This window comes from Apus apus, chromosome 3 (genome assembly GCF_020740795.1).
Source record: "Apus apus isolate bApuApu2 chromosome 3, bApuApu2.pri.cur, whole genome shotgun sequence".
In the NCBI taxonomy this organism is placed as follows: domain Eukaryota; kingdom Metazoa; phylum Chordata; class Aves; order Apodiformes; family Apodidae; genus Apus; species Apus apus.
The window spans coordinates 93,118,667-93,138,665 of record NC_067284.1 but is presented as its reverse complement, the minus strand read 5'-3'; the positions used below and the strand labels follow the sequence as shown (position 1 = coordinate 93,138,665).

The 19,999-nt window shown below is 38.5% G+C and overlaps 1 protein-coding gene across 1 annotated transcript in view; it reads right to left on the bottom strand.

Moving 5' to 3' along the window:
• PLG (plasminogen) overlaps positions 1-19,588 on the bottom strand; it is a 60,873-nt gene extending 41,285 nt beyond the window's left edge. The window contains exons 1-14 of the mRNA XM_051615053.1: positions 19,481-19,588; positions 16,789-16,924; positions 16,071-16,177; positions 11,661-11,775; positions 10,368-10,531; positions 9,754-9,883; positions 9,512-9,630; positions 7,916-8,078; positions 6,902-7,032; positions 5,806-5,965; positions 4,076-4,266; positions 2,969-3,117; positions 2,169-2,262; positions 161-278 (exon numbers count right to left, since the gene is read on the bottom strand). Coding sequence (XP_051471013.1) covers positions 161-278; positions 2,169-2,262; positions 2,969-3,117; positions 4,076-4,266; positions 5,806-5,965; positions 6,902-7,032; positions 7,916-8,078; positions 9,512-9,630; positions 9,754-9,883; positions 10,368-10,531; positions 11,661-11,775; positions 16,071-16,177; positions 16,789-16,924; positions 19,481-19,529 — 1,826 coding nt within the window. The 5' untranslated portion in view covers positions 19,530-19,588. The remainder of the gene's footprint in view (positions 1-160; positions 279-2,168; positions 2,263-2,968; positions 3,118-4,075; positions 4,267-5,805; positions 5,966-6,901; positions 7,033-7,915; positions 8,079-9,511; positions 9,631-9,753; positions 9,884-10,367; positions 10,532-11,660; positions 11,776-16,070; positions 16,178-16,788; positions 16,925-19,480) is intronic.
• Positions 19,589-19,999: the final 411 nt, after the last annotated feature.

Below are 19,999 nucleotides of genomic sequence, written 5' to 3'. Positions count from 1 at the left end.
AACTGTAAGATTATTATTATTTTTTTAATTTTACATGCTAAGACATTTTATATAGAAACCAAGGCCAATCTCCAGAAGCATATTCATTTTTTCCTGTAAGTCTCTTTTCCTGTAAAACCCTGGTGCTAATGGATGGTAATACAGTCTGAAATAACAGTACCTTGTCCTGAGGCTGATGTGCCAAGGCCAAGACCCCGGGGATGCATCACACATGCTATATTGCTCACAGGCTTCCTCACTCCTCACTGGGACTCTTCCACAGTCATGCTCAGAAGAAGCTACGAATAAAAAAAACTACAATGGAGAATTTTAAAGCAATTCTGTAATGTCATCCACAGTGTAATCAGATGAAAAGAGAACGGCACAAGACACTTTTAAATCTTATTTAGGTTTTCACTTTTTATGTTGGTTAATAGAAACTGAAAGTAAAGGAACAACCAGAACCTTTAGATTCCATTGTATTATCATTACCATGAGCATTTAAACTTGGGACTAATATATCAATTTGACATGATAAAATATTAAATTACCTGGAAATTTTTTTAACTATATCAAGTGTTTGGATATAGTCAGATAACATAAGTAAAACTACAGTTAGCCCCACCCACAAAAGAAAATCTGTCGGGAATTTGGAGGCAAAAGTGAGCTTAAGAAAGTGGAAGAGTTTATTTTATAGAAAATATTAACAATTCCTAAATTCCTTAAAACATCACATTCTACACCTTAGTTGAGTTAAATCTAATCCCTAGATTATACATAAAACTGAGTCACTCTTCCCTTATCATAGAATATTCCAATTTTGTGCTCACACTGCTCACTCCACTTCCTTGTTAATCCAAATCTTTCCAAACTTTTTCTAAATGGATCAAGCTTGGATGCTCATTAAGACCCAAGTAGCTCTTTCCAGAGTTGCACATGGCTAGTCCCAGTCTGAGTCAATTAACAAAGTAATAAAAAGTAAGAGACTGTACCTTACTTAAAAAAAATCTAGTATTCAAAGGCTGATCTGAAAAGAGATCAGATCTCAAAGTAAAGCTCCATCACAGCATTTTCAGGGAGCAAGTTTTTACAATTGTAGTATGTGTAGTTTGTATACCATCCCATATTCTTTTTGCCTGCATAGTTCTTATGTCTGGTTGACAAAATTAATGTGTACAATTACAGTACATTGCTACACAGAGGAACTCATTAGATGAAGAATATCACATACTCTGAGAGAGTGACCACTCCTCACTATTTTGTATTGCTACCCTGTCCAACAGAGCAGGGACCTGGCCTCTGGATATTACTGTAGTAAATATAATACATGTGATGAAGAAGAAACAGACTTCCTATATCCCTGCCAGATATATATAAAAAAAAACCTTATGTCAAAATACAGGCAAGGAAGGGAAGAGCAAAGCAAACGAGTTGACTATTGGGTGTGCCAAGCAGCGCTCCCAGTACATTACAGCTGTTACTGGTGCCAACTACCAAGGCACCACAGAAGGTAAAAATCTCTTTCACTACTGAATCTTTCAGCAAACACTACACATGCTCAATGTACTGATCGTTATCCAAAACATAGAAAAATAAATAAATAAGGGAATCTGCAAAAAACATCCAGGATCAAATTAACTCCCTTCCCCAAAAGAAAGGCAAAATATCTAGGGATAGATTATGTTAACATCCAGATCAGAATAAAAATTAAATTAGCAAAAGATGAAAAGATTTTCCAAGAATGTCATGGCTGGTGCTCCTAAATAACAGGAAAAGTGCATGAGCAGGTTCTTGATGCATTAGTCCCGTTAATAAATGCATGGGAAAATGAGCATGAACATCAAGGAAATCCTCTCCTGTGTTTGAGGAGCCAAGAGAAGGAATATCTCTCTTCACAGCTTCCCTGGACATTTCAAATTTTGCTAACACTTTGAATGTTTAGCTGCACAGATGATAAAAAGCACAGAGATTGTTATCTATGAAATCTGACTGATGATTCTTAGCACCAGAGTATCTAAACTTTGGCTGACTGTTACAGGTGCCTGATTATGTCAAACTTCCTTACAGACCTAAATTCAAATCTAAAGCTACTGTCTACTGCAGTTTTTTATGCTTGGATTGAAAACATTTTGCAACTATCATAATTGGTTGTAGAAAGAGAGGACAGAAAAATGTGTAAGGATAATTACAGCAGCGTGGGATTTCACAGTACTCCCATTTTTTTTCTGGGTCTGTTGTGAAGCACCAAACACCATTTACATCTCCATCAGGATTCCTGCAATACTGTAATAATAACAAAAACAAAGAATGAGGACTCCAAATGTTAGGCACAGAAGGAAGAAGTCTATGAGTGCATGTTTTTTAAAACTTTGAAATATTTCCCCCAACTACTTTTCCACTGAATGTTAATGCTTTCTACTTTCTCTTATCACAAAATCCTTTGTTTCCTGTATCTCAAAACGATTAGGTGAAATTAGAAAAAATGTATAAAATTGCTATAATTTATTCATCCAGCAAGAGTCACCCTACCTCTAGTATGTGTTTGAGGCCTCATGAGAAGTAAAGCTTGACATTGCATGACTAAATGCACTAAAATATTTATTGCACTAATCCTTCTTCCTCTAAATTCAGGGAGAGCAAGTCAGGTCAGCTCTGAGATTTTTCCAGAAGCCTGCTCAGTTTGTGAAAAACAACAAAGGGTATTGCTTCAGGTTTGCAGAAATCACGGAAGTCCTGTATGTTTTCTTTTGTGCTGCTTGCCTGTCAGCATCAACCCCACTATGAACCTCTGCACTTGAAGTACCACCATCCTAGGTAATGTAAAATGTATCCTTCCCTCTTCAATGTTATTATAAGTCTGGGCTGTCAAGGTGATGACTTCCAGACATGCTTAACTTGGTCTATAAAGATTGAACATGAACTGTTTACCAAGGGTTTCATGGAGAAGAGACAACAATCAATTATACCAATGACATTTGCAGCAATTTACGTTTTTATCCAGGCCTGCTCTTGGATGAGTCACAGGAGTGAAATATTTGTGGCTGTGAGGTTTCTGAGAACTCCACTCTTGACAAGTCCTGCCCCTTCCAGTTTTTGCTACTGTGCCACGATAGTCTTTACCATTACCATTAATGCAGTCTGTGAACAAAGGGGAAAAGGAAACGATTGTTAGCTGTTGTATCTGTGTGTGGTGGTGGTATGCAGAAACAAGGCAGATTAAGTACCTTTAGGACCTGCTCACTTTCTAGGGTCTACAGCAGAAAGAGAGACAAAAATGTACCCTTGATGTGATCTCTTAGTTTGTCAAGCTGGATGTCTTCCAGGATGTACAGAGTAACCAAATTGGAAAAAATTCAAGGAACTTCTGGCTAAACATTTTCTGTAATATACTGCAAATACCAAAAAGATGCCAAGATTTTTCACCAAGTTGGTACCATTAACCACCTTCCATGAGAGAAGCATGTTTCAGCATTAGCAGCCCTTTACAGTGAGAGAGCAATTGTTGCTTCCAAGGACATTGCTTCAGGTACTTTCTTCTGCCGCCCAAGAGGAAGAGTACACAGCTCCATTTAGAAATGTGTCTTTTGTCCAACCCTGCAACCTCTCTTTGCAAAGTCAATAACACATGGAAAGCTCTACTACACATTCAGAAAAATCACACCGTTTTGACCAATTTGGACTATTAAGGAAGATATTAAGCAGGATAGAGCAAAAACCTGTTTCTCTTGCTACATGCATTTTGCAAAACAGGATTGCCTATGAACAGTATAATGAGCTAAGGTTAAAACATAAAAGCACAGCACCACCAAAATTCCTATGATATCAATATTCACTGTGATGGTATTTCAATAGCACATAGCTGTTTTCTTCTTGTTCCCCTAAATGAAACAGGTATCCTACAGAATTCACTGTAAAATGGTACAGGCTACAGGATATGAACAGATCAAAGAGCACTTGTGGTAAATTCAGCAGTGCAATCTAAAAGCTGGAAGAGGGATGTGACTGTTATGTTGCTACTCAATAATGATTTTGATAGATTACTATTCCCTCTACCCATAAAAGCTACAGGAGGTGACATTTATAAGTCAGCTGTTACCAGATGCGGTGGGTGTAGTCAGGCCAACATTTTGTGCCATCCTTACAGGGGAGTCATTTGGTGTGGGCTCTTGTGTGTGATCATCACATCTCTTGATATTGCAGTATTCCCATGTCGTGCTGGGGTCAGTGGTGAAACACCATGGGCTGTTATCACCATCTGGGTTTCTACAATAGTTGTCCCTCAAATCCCTGCAAAAAAACATACATGCTAAACTGCACAAGACAGAAAGTAATCACAAGAATATCTTGCCAAAAAGATGTGGATCTATACTACGTGGAGATGAATAAATTTATTGATTTTTATTATCAGCAAAAACATTTATGGCTGTGATTTGAGTGGAGAGTTATATTTCACATGTACCTCAGATTAAGGAATATATTTATGCATAAGGGGACATAATTCAACTACTGGTTTAAATTCTGGCTGTAGTATATCAATGTGCTGAGTAGTTAAATAAATGCCTGATATGCCAATGATTTAATTTCTAGTTACATGTGTATAACCATATGCAACTGTGTAAATGTGTGAACACAATAAATATGCAGGAAGATTCATACTGTTGGTGGGCAATTATGTTTTCCAGAATTTTTATTTTCAAATGTCAAAGAGTTCTTTCTCATATCGAGAAGGATGACAAACACTTGGGCAAGTGATCCCTCCCACCCCCCCAAAAAATATATTTTTTAATATTTATATTTTATATATATATATATATAAATATATATATATATATATATATATATATATATATAAAACTTCTACTGAATTCAGTGGGAACACTCCCATGCCCATGCTTTTCGGGGCAGGGGGAAGTAAAATTCCTCTCTTTAATAATTTGCAGACTTGCAATATTTCCCTGTCCTGAATCACAGCACAATTACAGAATAAAAAAAACGGAAAAGCTTTTTTTTCAAAAATGCCAGAATGCATTTCATTCAGAAAGCACACAGCTTTTAAAACATTTTTAAAATGTTTTGTGAAAAACAGCATCCCCTGTGAGGATGTTTCACTTTCAATACATAAGTATTTTTTATATCAAACTATGACTGAATTTTTTATTATTATTTAGGGTGATATCATTAAAAAGGCAAAACAAAGAAGAATCAGCCTTCCTGCTTATGCTTGTAATGCACCGAGCAGTGATGTATTTCCTAGCAATTGTCATCTTATTGTTTTCCTATCCTTGTTAACAACTGACATATTAATAATTGTGATGAGCTCTTTAAATCATCACTGGTGCAGTTTTTTAGTGTGAAGAAGACAAAACAAGGAGAAAAAAATCATTGTATGCAATTCTGGCACCCAATTCCAACTATGAAGAACATTTAAAAAGTAGTTCTAATCACAATATATCTAACTGTGTTTTACAGCATAAATGCTGTGTTGTCCCCACATAAAATAAGTAGAAAGGCCACCACAAAGGTCTCAAATTCATAAATTAAATGCATATTTCAGTAGATGGCTAGGCTTGGATACAGGTCTCCCAGTGTTGGCTACAGAAACTCTAAGATTAAAGGGACACAGCAGTATTTTTACTCAAAACTTAAATAACGAGGAAACACATAGGTTGAAAAGGAGACTAACAGAAAATATTTCTGCATCTGGGAAAAATTCTCTTCTATAGATAGATTCCCTATAAGTGTTATAAAGCATAGATAAAATAAAAAAATAATACAATCAGCAATGGTAATTGTCAAATAAAGCAAGAAAATTTGAGATAAACATACGCATTTGGGAATCTGTCTGAGGTTTTTTCATGTCTGTGTGGGAACATGGAGTCCCAAGCCTGGCATTTCTTTCCTGATGCAGTGATGGAAGTTGTGCCACGATAACTCTGGCCTTTGCCTCGGTAGCACTCCTCTGCCAGGGGAACCTGCACAGGCACATCTGCAGCGAACAACAGAAACCGGTCTTTTGCATCACAGTTTTATGTTCTTCCTGTGTAGGCACAAGAAAGCATCAAACGCATTGCATGTGTCTGAACGAATGGCTCATTGATAGTGTCTAGTGAAAGCATCGCAGCCAGCATGAGAAGTGGAAGGGCATTTCCAAAGATATTTAGAAAATTTGCACAGATTATCCTCCTAAGTCAGATGTTGTTCCAGGGAAGGTTCACACCCCTGTTTCATTTTTGGTATATGTGAATGTTTTCACTGCACTTTCTTAACCTTTGAAATCATAGAATCATAGAATGGTTTGTGTTGGAAGGGACCTTAAAGATCACCTAGTTCCAATGCCCCTGCATTGGCAAGAACATCTCCCAGTAGATCAGGTTGCTCAGGGCCCCATCCAACCTGCACTTGAACACTTCCAGGGATGGGGCTTCCACAATTTCCCTGGGCAACCTGTTCCAGTGTCTTACAACCCTCACACTAAAGAATTTCCTCCTAATTTCTAATCTAAATCTCCCTTCTTTCAGTTTTAATCCATTTTCCCTTGTTCTCTCACTACAAGCCCTTGTAAAAAGGCCCCCTTCCTGTAGGCCCCATCCAGATACTGGAAGGCCACTATGAGGTCTCCTCAGAGCCTTCTCTTCTCCAGGCTGAACAACCCCACTCTCTCAGCTTGTCTTCACAGGAGAGGTACTCCAGCCTTTTGATCATCTTCATGGCCTTCCTCTGGACTCTCTCCGGGAGCTGCATGTCTTTCTTCTGTTCAATATTTGGCAGGTTTTGTAACATGCCACACATGCCACACAGAAAAATTGCATTAACAACAGTGACAAAGTGACTGAAAAAAAGACCTTCACGCATTTAAAATGAGAAATAATAGGTCTCTCACTGTTTTAAAGTCCTTATCTCAAGTACATTCCGCTACTCATACCAGCATTCCCTTGTTCTGTCTCATCACAGTGAGGAATTGCACAATATTCCCACCGAACGCTGCTGTTGATGGTGTAGCACCAAGGCCTCTTCTCTCCATCAGGGTTTCTACAGTAGTTTTCCTCTAAGCCCCTGAAACAGAAACACGGGCTTTAAATTATTAATAGAAATCAAGAAGAGTTGTGTGCAAGCCATTAACAACTACTGCAACTCAGATATTAACTCAATGGTTACATTTATTCCTTCTGGAGATGAATTACCTCATGCACCACTATTTTGAGACTAATTGACAACCTTCAATTTAGAGCCTAAATGCTGACGATATATGTTGAACTTTTCCAGTGCTTACACTTTCTCCTCTTCTTTTTGAGACCAGTAAAAACAGACTTTGAAACACAAACTATTCATGTACCTGACTATCATGGAAAGCAGCAAGTGAGGCTGGATGTCACTGATCCTGGAAGCCTGTGCATACGAGCACTGGTGTACACTGCTCTCTGCCCCGTGATGGTGGACAGGGTTTCACAGAAACAGGAAAACTTGGGGCATGCATTTCACAACCCATAGGATCAAAATACAGAGCTAAAAAAAAGCCTGTTCTGTCCAGCTAGCCTTGCCCATTGATAATGTTCTGCAAACCCAGCACCTCTGCCCTTGGAGCATGAGAATGTAATGGAGCATATCTTGGACCTTGGAGCATTGCTCTTCAGAAGAATAAGGCATTGAAAGTGCACCGAAACACATCCAGGGGATTTTTAACATAAAAGTGGTAAATACTTATAATTCTGCAGTGGGATGTGGAGGAGACAGGTGAGACAAGAACCTGAGAATGAAGTAACTGGTAAACAAAGGAAGGTTAAAAAAGATTAAGAACAAGACCTGAAGGGAGCTAATGACAGCTGAGAAAAGGTGGGAAAACAGCTTATCAACATAGCTGCCAAAAACCTATTCCTCTGGATCTATGAGGAATAATTTTGTTCTTTTGCATTTGTTAAAATGATGAGGCTCAGCATACTTGCAAGGGTATCTGTCAGGAATCCAGCCGTGTCTGTGGGGAAACTGAGTGCTCCAGTGCTGGCAGGCATTTCCCGATTCGGTGATGGCTGTCCTGCCTCGATAGTCTTCTCCTTTCCCTGAGAGACACTGGGAGCCCAGGCCAGAGGCTGGTGGGTGTGTAGCTGTAGCAGGATTTAAAAAAAAAAAAGAAAAAAAAAAAGAAAAAAAGGAAAAATAATTAAGGAAGAGAAAATAAACAAAAAATATACCTGGATAATGCTTTCAATTACATTAAACCCCTGTTTTCTGTAATGCTGAACATGCATTTTTTTCTCTTTCAGCAGAGGTGACATTGGTTGCAAGCCATGGCAAAACCAAGGTGTACATTTTCACAAGCAGTGGGCCTTTCAGGCACATGTCCTGTGCCTGCCCTTTTACAGCAGTCAGTGAATAACTTTGCTGGGTTGCGCCAGACTTTGTGCCTGCAGACGCCTGTGCCTGCTGACAGCAGAGCTGGAAAGGCAGTAAGTAGTCTTGTAAAAACAAGTGGGATGAAGGGAGTACACTAATATAGCACACACGGGTAGAGTGAGGAAGTAGAAAGGATAAGCGTAAGATCCAAGAAGAAATTGTGAGAAAAGTCAAAACAACCTCCAGAACTGAGCCTCTGGAGTCAGTGAATGGGGAAAGTGGGGCAGAAGGAGAAGTGAAAGTAAGTGAATTGGTCTGGCACGTGGGGAACAACACAGAAATTAAGAGTAGCAATCAGAGTCACAGAAATTGCCTTGGATTTCCCGAGGAGACAAGTGTGACTCTTAAGTGTTGGTCTGTTCTTTAAACTTTTTAAAGTTTAAAGTATGAAATGAGGATGCTATGGTTAACTTTCACAATTTATCATACAGAAGTCTATAGTCATTTTTCCATCAGTAATTGAGCATGCTGAGGTGAACTACACCCAGCAAACACATGCTGCTGCTGAGAGCACTGACAAGTGCAGAGGCATAAGAAAGCAAGTTCTAGAGGTAAAACAAAATTTTCTCAAAGTGCAGTCAAGTTCTACAAATGGCAATGCTAATCTGCTTATTCAGTATTTTGGAAATGTCTAAATGCAGTGTAATCAGCTTAATGGGTTCAGCTAACTCACCAATAAGTCAGGTTTTTCTCCTGAGTCCTCAACGTGTTTCTCAGGGTTCATTCTTTGCAAAAAAAAAAGGTGTCACAGGCTGTGCTGACCAGACCCAGGTAAAATATCACAGTAATGGCCACATGGTGATTTACGTGTTTTCCATGAGTTAGTAGGTCAGCTGAAAACTACCAGCTGATTTAACCTGAATGTCCTGCCTCTCAGGTAATTGAAAAGTCAGGGGGTTGAAAACAAATTAGGGCTTCCATAACACCTCTGGTATTACTGCACTTTGTGAAGCCTGTATCCTCTCTGACTTTACAGACTTTTATGTAACATAAATTTAGTGAGTGATTCTGCTTATTAATGTGCATTTTGCCTGGTTCACAAGGATTTCCTCAGGTAACTCATCAATGCCATTTCTTGTCTTTCCCTCCCTAGTTTTAGTGAGAAGAACTACGTCCCAGAATGATTTCAGGAAACGAGACTCACTGCAATGAGGAATGTTGCAATATTCCCAGCGTTTAGTTGGGCTGGTAGTGAAACACCAGGGCTGAAGTTCGCCATCAGGATTACGGCAATAATTCATCTTCAGATCCTTCTCTGGAAAACTGCACATTGAAAATGAAAGAGAAGGTAGTGAGTCAGCAGTGGCTGGCTGTAGCAATTAGGCTGCCTGCAGGCAGTGTCTCCCACACACTGCAGGAAGGAATTAAATGCTGAGCATGACTCACTGTTTCGGTGTAAATCCATGCATATGAGGCTCTTGGGCATCCCAGTGCTGGCATTCAAGCCCAGACACTGTCCTGGAAACTTCTCCATGGTAGTCTTCACCATTACACTGCATACACTCTGCTGTAGGGCCTAGGCAGAATGAAAACAAAGCAAGGTTTGCACCAACCCATGAATTCAGAAATTCAGGTCTTGATCTATTCATGGAAGACTTCACTGAAAGGAAAAGAAGGTTTTGCTCCAGCTAAGGACGAAAGGAATCCATTATAGCCTAGACAAATGAAAACAGCTTTAGGCATATAACTTTGTCACGTATCAGTATGTGTTAATAGCAATGGGAGTTCTGTATGTAACGCAGCACTTGCATCAGTCTTTACTCTTGTTAAAATGAAATAAATTGTTAAGGGTAAGAACAGGACAAAATCAGTAAACTATTAAAAAATTTCAGTTCCTCCATATTCACAAAATTACATTGATAACTGGAGCCAATTGGGAAAAAAAAACCTTTGTGTTGAGAACTTCTGCAGTTAAAACCAATGTGCAATAATAAAGAAAGAACAAATAGCAGGAATAATATTGCCTACTCACACACTTCTTTTCTGAGAAATAAATATACCTTCTGCAGTGTGCGTGACCTGGCCCTCACACTCTGGGATGTTACAGTAATCAAATCTGGTGGCAGGATCTGTTGTGTAACACCAGGGTCCATTTGCATCCTCATCCGGATTTCTGCAGTAGTTTTCCTCCAGCCCTGCATTGGGGTATTTTTCAGGTGTATAACTGTAATAGTATTAAAATAATGAATAATAGTGAATAGCATTAATATTATAATTAATAATTGTGTCTTAATATTATAATTAATAAATAGCATTGAAATTCTGTTAATTCAGTGGAGCAGAATAGAAATGTTCAACTTGATCATCTACCTGTGGGCTCTATTCATTCACAGTAAAAATGGGACAAATTCCCCATTGTAACCCATAAATGAAATCTGGAAAACATTCTCCAACTATCATTATTAGTAGCTTCTCCCTAGGTCCTTGTTACCAATGATGAGTTTACAGCCTGTAAGGACTATGACAGGTCTCAAAGGACAATTATTGCCTATAAGACTTACACCAATCTCATCTAGTAAGCTCACTATGGCCTGTGGCCATCACATAATTTTCTTAACGCAGCTGATTTAAAATAAGAGTATTTCTAGAAACTATTCACCAAACACTACTGGATCCTAATTTGCAAAGACTTTGAAGCTAGTGAGCCTAGGCTTCTTCCTATAGCAATTCTCACAGAAAAGGCTGAATGGCCTTCAAACAAAAAATTTAAACAAGTGCTTCTAAGTTTCATTAGAATAACATCAAATAAAAAACCTTTTTAAACAGTTAAAACTCCAACACAGATCAGAGAAAATAGACCCTCTGCTTCCACACTTGCTTCAGTGAGCCCAGTGACAGCCAATCCTGAGAAAACTCTGCCTGGGCAGCTCCCTTGGATACTTAGATGCGTTGTTGGATGTTTCTTCTTGACTGCCTCTGGATGTCAGGCAGGAGGTCATAACACTGGACATATACTACTTTTTTTCATACCTCATACAGAAGAGAGAAATTATAACCTCATTATCATAAATAGCAAAATTTTCATAATGGTTTGACAGAGGAGCTTTTACTCTTAAGAGGCTCAACAATTAGACACAACTTCTCTAACTGGCAATGCACCATTTCCTTACCCAGACCATTTAAATTCTCTGTCCGTAGGTGAAAAGTAGCAAGACAGGTGAAGATAAAGTTGTCTTTAAAAGTCACCTTTTAGGTTTGATAACACACACTATTAAATTATTTAGACACATGAAGTTGGGGAAGTTTGGAAAAGATTCAGAACAACATAAAGACAAATACAAATAAGACCATACTTTGGGTTGTGAGGTGTTTTTTCTGCCCACTTCTGGCATGGAATACCCCTCCAAGTTTTGGCTTCTGTTCCTCTGTAGTCCTTCCCAATCCCTTTTTTACATTGTAGAAGGTAAACTGAAATATAATTGGCTTTGTTAATTCAATGGTGTTACAACACTGCATCTCTTGAAATCTGCGGAGAATCTGAGAACTCTGAAGTTCATCAGTTTATGATGACCTGTGCTTTACCCATGCTTTGAACCTCTTGTTCATGCAAACAGATATATGTGATTCCACAAGGTATTTAAAAAAAAAACAACAAACACAAAAAAAAACCAAAAAGAAGTCAGCGGCTGCTAGGCAACCACAGAGGAAAATTCCTGAAGCATTTTTATAAAGCTAATAAAATCAAGTTAAGGAAATAGATACAAGTTACAATTGGTTTTGTCATGTTTATATTGCTGTACTACTGGGATAAAAAGGAAGACCTTTCACCAGCAGATGGAGATTCTTTTAAATTTAATTTGTTGCTCATAAGTACATTAGAAGTCTGGATATTGTGCAACTCTCCCTTCAAGATGGAGAATTTTTAGTTGTCAGAATACATTTGTCACAGAAGTGGCTTCCACACTTTTGATTCCTTTTATCCTCAGACCACCAGCTACTTTCTAGTGGGATTCCAAGGGAGAGAGAATGCAAAGCATGTTGATAATGCTTTTATTGGCAACACACACTGAAAAATCTCCAGTTATAACACACACTGAAAGATCTCCATTTATGGGGGAGTGATCCTAATTTTCCAATTTAGCAGTTTCTTTGCCCAAGAAAAGTCCCCCTGAGCCCTCAAATATGAAATGGACATGTTTGAGAGACCAGTCCGACAGGAAAAGCTGAGCCTTGGTTGGACACCTAGCAGTAGTTACTGTCATCACAGCATGCATCTGGGCCTACAAAATTTCTGTTCTGCGTGTTTTACTAACAGGAGCTCTTGGAGCTTCTCCCTGCTTGTCAGGGTACTGCTGGGGTGCCCAAAAGTCTTGTCACTGCTGCTTTAACACTGGAAATCCCATAGCAAGTCCCAGCATGACCATATCTGGTCAATAGTCTTGCCCATGGACTTTCTGATATCGCCAGGTACCTCCTAAATTATTTTAGCATGTATAAATGCTAAGCCAGACTCATGTGACACCTGGGGAGAAGGGGTGGAGTCTCTGTATAGCTGGGTCAGGAATGAAGACAAGCAAGTCACTTTCCTGTGCAAATGGCACACGCAGGACACCATGGATTTAGACCTTGGTATTTGATTCCTCTTAAACAGAATTTTTGGTAATATGGCTCCTTTCTACTTGAACCCCAAAGTATTTCTTACTGTTATGGGGGTTTTTTTGTGGGTTTTTTTTCTGTGCTGCTCTATAACTCCTGTGTTCCTCAAACCTTCTGTGTTCCTCCTCTATAACCCTCTGTGTTTCTCAAAAGAGTGATGGGGTCAAGAGCCAAGCTATACGTCAAGACAAAATTTAGGTTTGACTTGAAGGAAGAAGTCTCTAACCAAGTTCTTAAGGACTTTTTCAGCGACAAAGTGAAAAAACTTTGGTTATAGCCACACAAGAAAGTAATCATCCCAGATGGCCACTGAACTAGTAAACAAGCCACAGTTCTTAAGCTCTGAGATGACAATTAGGATTTTATAAAGGGCCGTATTGGAGGTGTGCGTGTGAAGGAATCCAACTCAACATAATGTAGTGAGCACAGTCTACAAAACCTATGTATCTGTGCTTTGTGGATTATTCCTACTATTAACATGGAGGCTGTCATCAGAAGAGGATTCTTCATGCAGGCTTTTGCTATTAACATAGAGAAAGTGAAGCTATAACTGTCAGACATACGTTTTGTGATATCTTTGTAAAAACGGACAATCCAGAAGAGTATGGTCTGCATTCAGGTCCCAGAGTGTCTGTGGTGGGATAAACTGTCAGTGCACAACATTATGTAGCCCAGCACAGCCAGGCACACTCTTATAGTCACAGAAGGATGAATCTTTTGACTTTAAAGTAGTTGTTCTGTACAGATATTTTGCATCCAATCCCAAGGAAAATAAGCTCTGACAAAGACTGGTGTCAGAGTAGCTGTTATGAACTCCAAGGCCTGAGTCAGGCCTAGGTGAGACTGATTATTCAGTCATCATGAGCCTGGGGGAGCGGCAGAGTCACAACTCGTCCTGGGGGTTGCTTCCTCCAAGCAAAACAGATTCCATCATATCTCAGCAGAAAGGAATTTTGCAGCAGCTATTTTCTGGTGCTGAGGAGTCATGGTGAGGACAGAAATCCTTTCTGAGGCTTAAGGACACTAGATGTCTTTATTTGCAAATTCAAGTTCATCTTGGTGATGCTGCCTGTGATAATTACGTTGCTTCTAGGAAGGTGAGTCTCACTTCTACACTGCACTTCAACAGCCCTATGAGAATTATCTCTGGTTTGAGGTGGATTGAGGTCATTACAGATAAAAAATGCTGCCATTTGTATTACACAGAGACTTTACAAAGTTGTTGGTAGTGGGAGCTCTGAGTTTCAGAAGGAATGAGATAGTCCTGTGTTCCTTCTGGTGAAAAAGAGAAGGCAGATGACATTACAACCTTAGTTTGGAAAAGAAAAGCACTGAAAACAATTTTCTTGATTTGTACCAATTTAAGCCTAAGTTTTTGTCTGGGTGTCTGTGACAGCATATCATTAGGGTTAATGAGAATTATTTATTAACTTAAAAGGCCAATATCAATTTAATAATGAATGACTTGTGCCTGTATTTATTCACTTTTAACATATGCAGAGGAATTTACAAAGCATATACTCCTACATCCATCCCGTTCCACCCTCAAAAGAAATTTTTACTCCAGTAAAAAGAAAATTGCACTTAAAATATTGAGGCATTAGCTACATCCATTATTTCTACAGATATTTCTCTTGTACCAGAAATTATCTGCACCCACCCCAATATTCTTCTGTGCTAGTTACTCACACATCAGTCATCTGTGAGGAACATGGAAAAATAAAAGTGGAGAAAAGCTCTCCAAAGGCTTTAGTCTTCTGAGATTCATTACTGGGGTAGGGGCACTCATGACTGTAGACCTAAACTCTTTTGATCTGTACAAAACAACTGTAACTGTGGTAGTATGCTTCAAATACTAGCTTTTAAGGCTTTAGTAATCTGTCCGAGCTAAACATAAGCTATAACTTCAGGAAAACTGGTGAGAAAATCCAGTTGTTAGCGTCGAAAAAAGACACCAAGGAACACACCTTGCACCATAAGAGCAAAATGTCACTGGCTGATAATCAGCTAGAGGTTAAGTCAGCACTTGCTGAAAACAGTTGTTACAAACTCAGTTGCACCCGGTGCTGGGAACCCGGCAACCTAGTAACCAGTCTAGTAGCAGAAGAATCGGGATACAGTTGTTTACATGTCGCCATTCTAGCTTTTTGTTATGTTTGGGCCAGATCTCCAGCAGAAGTTAATGAATTCACCAAAATTATATCAGTTTATAATGGCTGGGAATTTGGACATGAACTTTCTCTTTAAAATTTTGATATGGCAAAAAGGACCCAGAACATGATTATTAAAGCAGAATCAGTTTTCTGTATATATTATAAATGCTTGAGAATTGGAAAGACACTGAAAATTATTGTCTTTTCAAACAAACAGAAACATTCTAACAAGAAATTTTCACTATTCATCTTACATATTAGTTAGTAATAGGAGCTTTCTTATTCCCAGAAGGAATGAGTTTGTGACTACATTATCTATGTTTCCATAAAACTTAAGAAGTTAGTCTATTTAAAAGTTAAATATTCTTCCAGCTATATAGGATCTATTCTAAATGTAGAAAAGCTAATAAAATCAAGACACTTCTGAGCCTGACATAAAACAAGAATTAAGCAAAAACCAAAACAGCTTACAAAACATGAGCATTTTATTATCATTAAAAACCCCACCCAATTATAAGTTCATATAATATTTCAGTCACATAATTCTTGGCTGAATTATGACACAGAAAATTAGGGAAGTAGGTATGTAGGAGTAGATAGTCCTGTAGTCTTGAAAACTTGCATGACCAAGAACTCCTCTAGCTCCATGAAGCAAAGGATTGGAAATATTTAAAGGCCAGAGAAATGAACATTTTTTTTTTTGCTTTGGAATACATTTATTCTACCTGGTCCAAGTAATACATGACTAAAGGAGTGAAATGTACATTCAAATGCAAGGAGTCTTGCTGTTATATGGGAAATTCTCCAGCAGTTTCAGCCCAGTTCAGACTGGGTGCAGGCCCACTTCACTGAGACTGCCACCACCTGCAGTCTCCAGTGTTGTAGCAGAGAATGCAAGGATGCAGGCAAAACAGGATTAGCATGTAAATGTGTATCATCTTACTATATACATACTTATCTTCTCATAAAGAATTGCATCTGTGCTGTTGAACATCACTGCCATTTTGCTATTTTCAGCCAGAGTTAAACACTGTTGCTTTTTCCTGGTGAATAGGAAGGCCCTGTTGAAATTGAGAAGGAAGCAATATTGACATAGGAAGCAATTCAATTAAAATTGTTAAACTTGTGAATATTTTTCTCTAGATTATTAATTTACTAGCAGTGTTTTGTATCCCTTTATATCTTTCAGATACCACAGTCAGTATTTGAGACACTGAGTAAGAGACTGACACTCTGAAGCGGCTGACTTTTTAGGATGAATGACTGTTATTGTGTGGAAATATAGTTGCTGTATTGGCAAAACATTATCATCAGCATCCTAGCTGCTCAGGTTTGTGCCTTTCCCCACCATTAATCTAAAACATATTACCTTTCTTTTGTGAAACAAGGCAGCATCCAGCTAAAGAGGCATAAGCTGCTCTCCATGTAACATTGGATAAGAGCAGAAACTTGAGCATTTAATATAGAATGAGTAATATGTAGTAAATCCACCCTCTATGTGACCTTGTGGTAATTCATGGATAAACCACAAGATAAAGGCACAGGCATGGGTGACACTGCTGTAGGCAGAGCTGCAGCAGCATGGGGATGTTGGTTCCAAGCAACAGCAGGAAAATATCATTGCTGTACAGATACCCACAATGACATAGTTTTAAGATTTAATAGAAATTACCTGCAAATAAGCTTTCTTTCGGCTTCACATTTCTCTGCACATTCTTTTTCATCATTTGTCTTGTAAAACTGTTTATTTGGAGAAAGTATCCAAACACTATCTGTTCTTAAATAGTCATCCAGTGTATCTCCTTTTGCTACAAGGGAAGGAAAAGAAACTGACATTAAAAATGAGGATGCTGCAGTTAAGACCCCATTAAGAGTCTTGTTTTCCGTGCAGTATTGCCAGGTGAAGACACTACTTATTTTGTGCAATTCTGGGTAAAACGTTATAAGCTATGAGGAAATTTTTGTCTCCAGACACAATCATAGCTGTGTGACTGGAATGCATAATAGGTAAAAACAGCAGAAAAGATACATAGAGAAGCAGCTCTGAAGGGCATGTATGGGTTAGAAGCCGAGAACAAGAAATGTGAAACAAGAGTAAGAGGGACTGGAGAGAGGAACTAAACGGTGTCAAACACCAGTCAGAGAAAAAGATGAAGGGAAGTGAAAGCAATATTAAAGTTTTGGAGAAGCATGAAGTGGGAAGATGTGAGATTATTACCTCCCATGTGAATGGTGCAATCACTACAGTTTCACTGGTCCCTGAATAGTTGTTTTACCTAAGATGTCTTGCCCTGGAACAAGAAACTGTAAGATGACTACGTAGTCTTTTACAATGGCCACCATTATTTTTGTTTTAAAGGGGTTGAGCTGACTTACTAATGAATCTGTCAGACTTCGTCTCTGTTGCAACAAATTAACTCAAGATTTTAAACTAGTAAATCAGTTAGTGTTACTGTAGATGAAAGTTACATGAGCATAAGATTTATATGATGTACCTGCTAATACATTTAACCTTAGCTACAAAATGTTGTTGCTCATGATGGAGTTTGCCATCTAATTGATTTTTTTTTTCCTTTATGTCTATAAAGATTCTATGTTTCTGTTCCTAACTTCTACAAAAGTTTATTTCTGTATCCAGCACCAGGTTAGAGAGTTACAGAAGTACATTGTATAATAATTTCAATTTTCAAGCTAGATTATTATTGACAGGCTCAGGAAATTCATCATCTTGTGCAGCATTCTCACAGGTAATGTTGTGAATCTTTCTTTTATGCAAACACCCATATTAGGCTCAATTCACTGCAACATCACTCTAGTGTAATTAACTTGCATGACATGTCATCCATCACCTACCTCCACATGACACATGCATATAAAATAGAAGGTACTCGGGCCAGTAGTGAAAGTAAGATGATTAATTGCCTGAGGGTGATCTTCTGTGCCTGCAGACTTGGCTCAATGCTATAAAACCCGCACGTCTTAAGAAATCCCTGACACTGAGGCCTCCCATGTCTAATCTTGCTGTTTCAATAGGGCTATGTGGAGCACCGACAGCCTACCAATTTCTCCTGATAGACTCAGCAAACAAGAGTTTCCTCTCCTGATCTTCCTAAGCTAACTGAGGCCACTGTTCCAGAACTGCAGGGGACCAGAATGGGAAAACACTACTTTCCAAATTTTATTGGCTCATCTTAAAAGGATGTGTCTGAATGAAGAGATCTACTTTGCATATAAGTACTTTTCAGTGATCATAAAAAAAAATATTTTGTATGACATGCATAAGCTGAAAGGCAGCACAGATTGGCAGAAGGTTAGATAACAGAAAAGAAAATGAGATGTTATTTGCCTGAGAAACACTGCAAAGTATAAACCTTAAAAAGAATACAGCAGATCTTAAAATACAGCAAGGAATGTATTATTCTGGCTAAAGTCCAAGTCTTTATAAACCCAGACATGACACATAATAATTTAATAGAATATTAAAATATATGTGAGCAAACCGATTTCTTCTTTTACCTATATATCTTTCCAGACTTGACCAGTACTAATCCAGAAGAACTGAAAATAGTTTTAAGGCAGTTTTGTGGACCACCACTTTGGAAATAGAAGTGATTTAGAGCTGATAAAATGAGCAGATAAAAATAATTTTATCATCTTTCTTTTATAAGCATGATCATACAATGATAGATCCCTGTTATTCTGTGATATTAAATGCCTGAGCTATTAGAAAAATCATACAAACTGTGCTCATATGCTTTTAGCAGTACTTTTTAAAATTCACTTAAGGGCCAAACAATGATTTCCATTGCTAAAGTACTAGAGAATATGGTAGATGATGGAAACCTGATTGAAATGTATACTACAGGTGGAATATTTATTTATATAATTTGTAGTTGACCTTGAAATTCATATATTACCTTTAGTGGAAGTGTTAAAAAAGAATTCTAGACATATTTCTGGTAAAGTTGATCTAGGTTACCGAAGATTAAATTTCTACCTACTGCCCCCAAGAAAACAAAGGAGAACATTTTCTTGTGTTTGTCAAGAGAAAATGTGAAATTGCTGAAATATAAAGGAGACTTTTATTTTTTTATTTTCTTTTAAATACTTAATTTAAAGACTTTAAAACTTCAGTAATAAGGGATGAAAATCAGAATCACTGTGCTTAGCAATGCTTGGCACTAAAAATAGCTTTAGCATTTGACCCAAAGCCTGCTGAAACCGGAGATAGCCTTTTCACTGACTGCTATAGGTTTTGTACCAGGCTTTGGGGCTACTTTCCAAGTGTGCCCCCATTTTTGGCCATGAGGCATGTTTGCAGGCCCCCATCTCAGCTAGGCAAGCAGAAGGCAAAGGAGTCTTACCTGAGCTGAGCAAGAAAAGAAAGAGAAAGGCAGCTTTGCTAATCTCCATTGTGGCCCAGCTGGCGGGTGCTGGAGGTTGTGTGTGCTGGTGCACAAAGTTTTATTGACTCGCACTGGAGTGAGGCAGCATCAAACAAACAAGGCAGGTAAGTTCAGTTAATGATTCTCCCATGCTGTGACCCCCTTTGCTGTGGTGTGGCCATTCAAGCAACCTTGAATTGAGTGGATTACCAAATCAGACTCAATCATTTGTTCGGGATGCTGGGAAATGTGAAGACACTCTCTTGTTTTGCTGGGCATGTTTTGTTCTCAGATTGCTTGGCTTCAATTTGCTAAGGTAAAGATGGGGGTCATGTTGGTGGAAAGTGTGAGAACCTAGGCACAACATCATTTTACTCAGTCCTGTATATGCAGCTTTAGGTCCCAATGATATTTTCAGTCACAGACTGGCACTGCTTACATTGGAACTGCTTCTGATTTATACTTTTGTGTAAGCCAGTCTCAAAAAACAGACCTTGA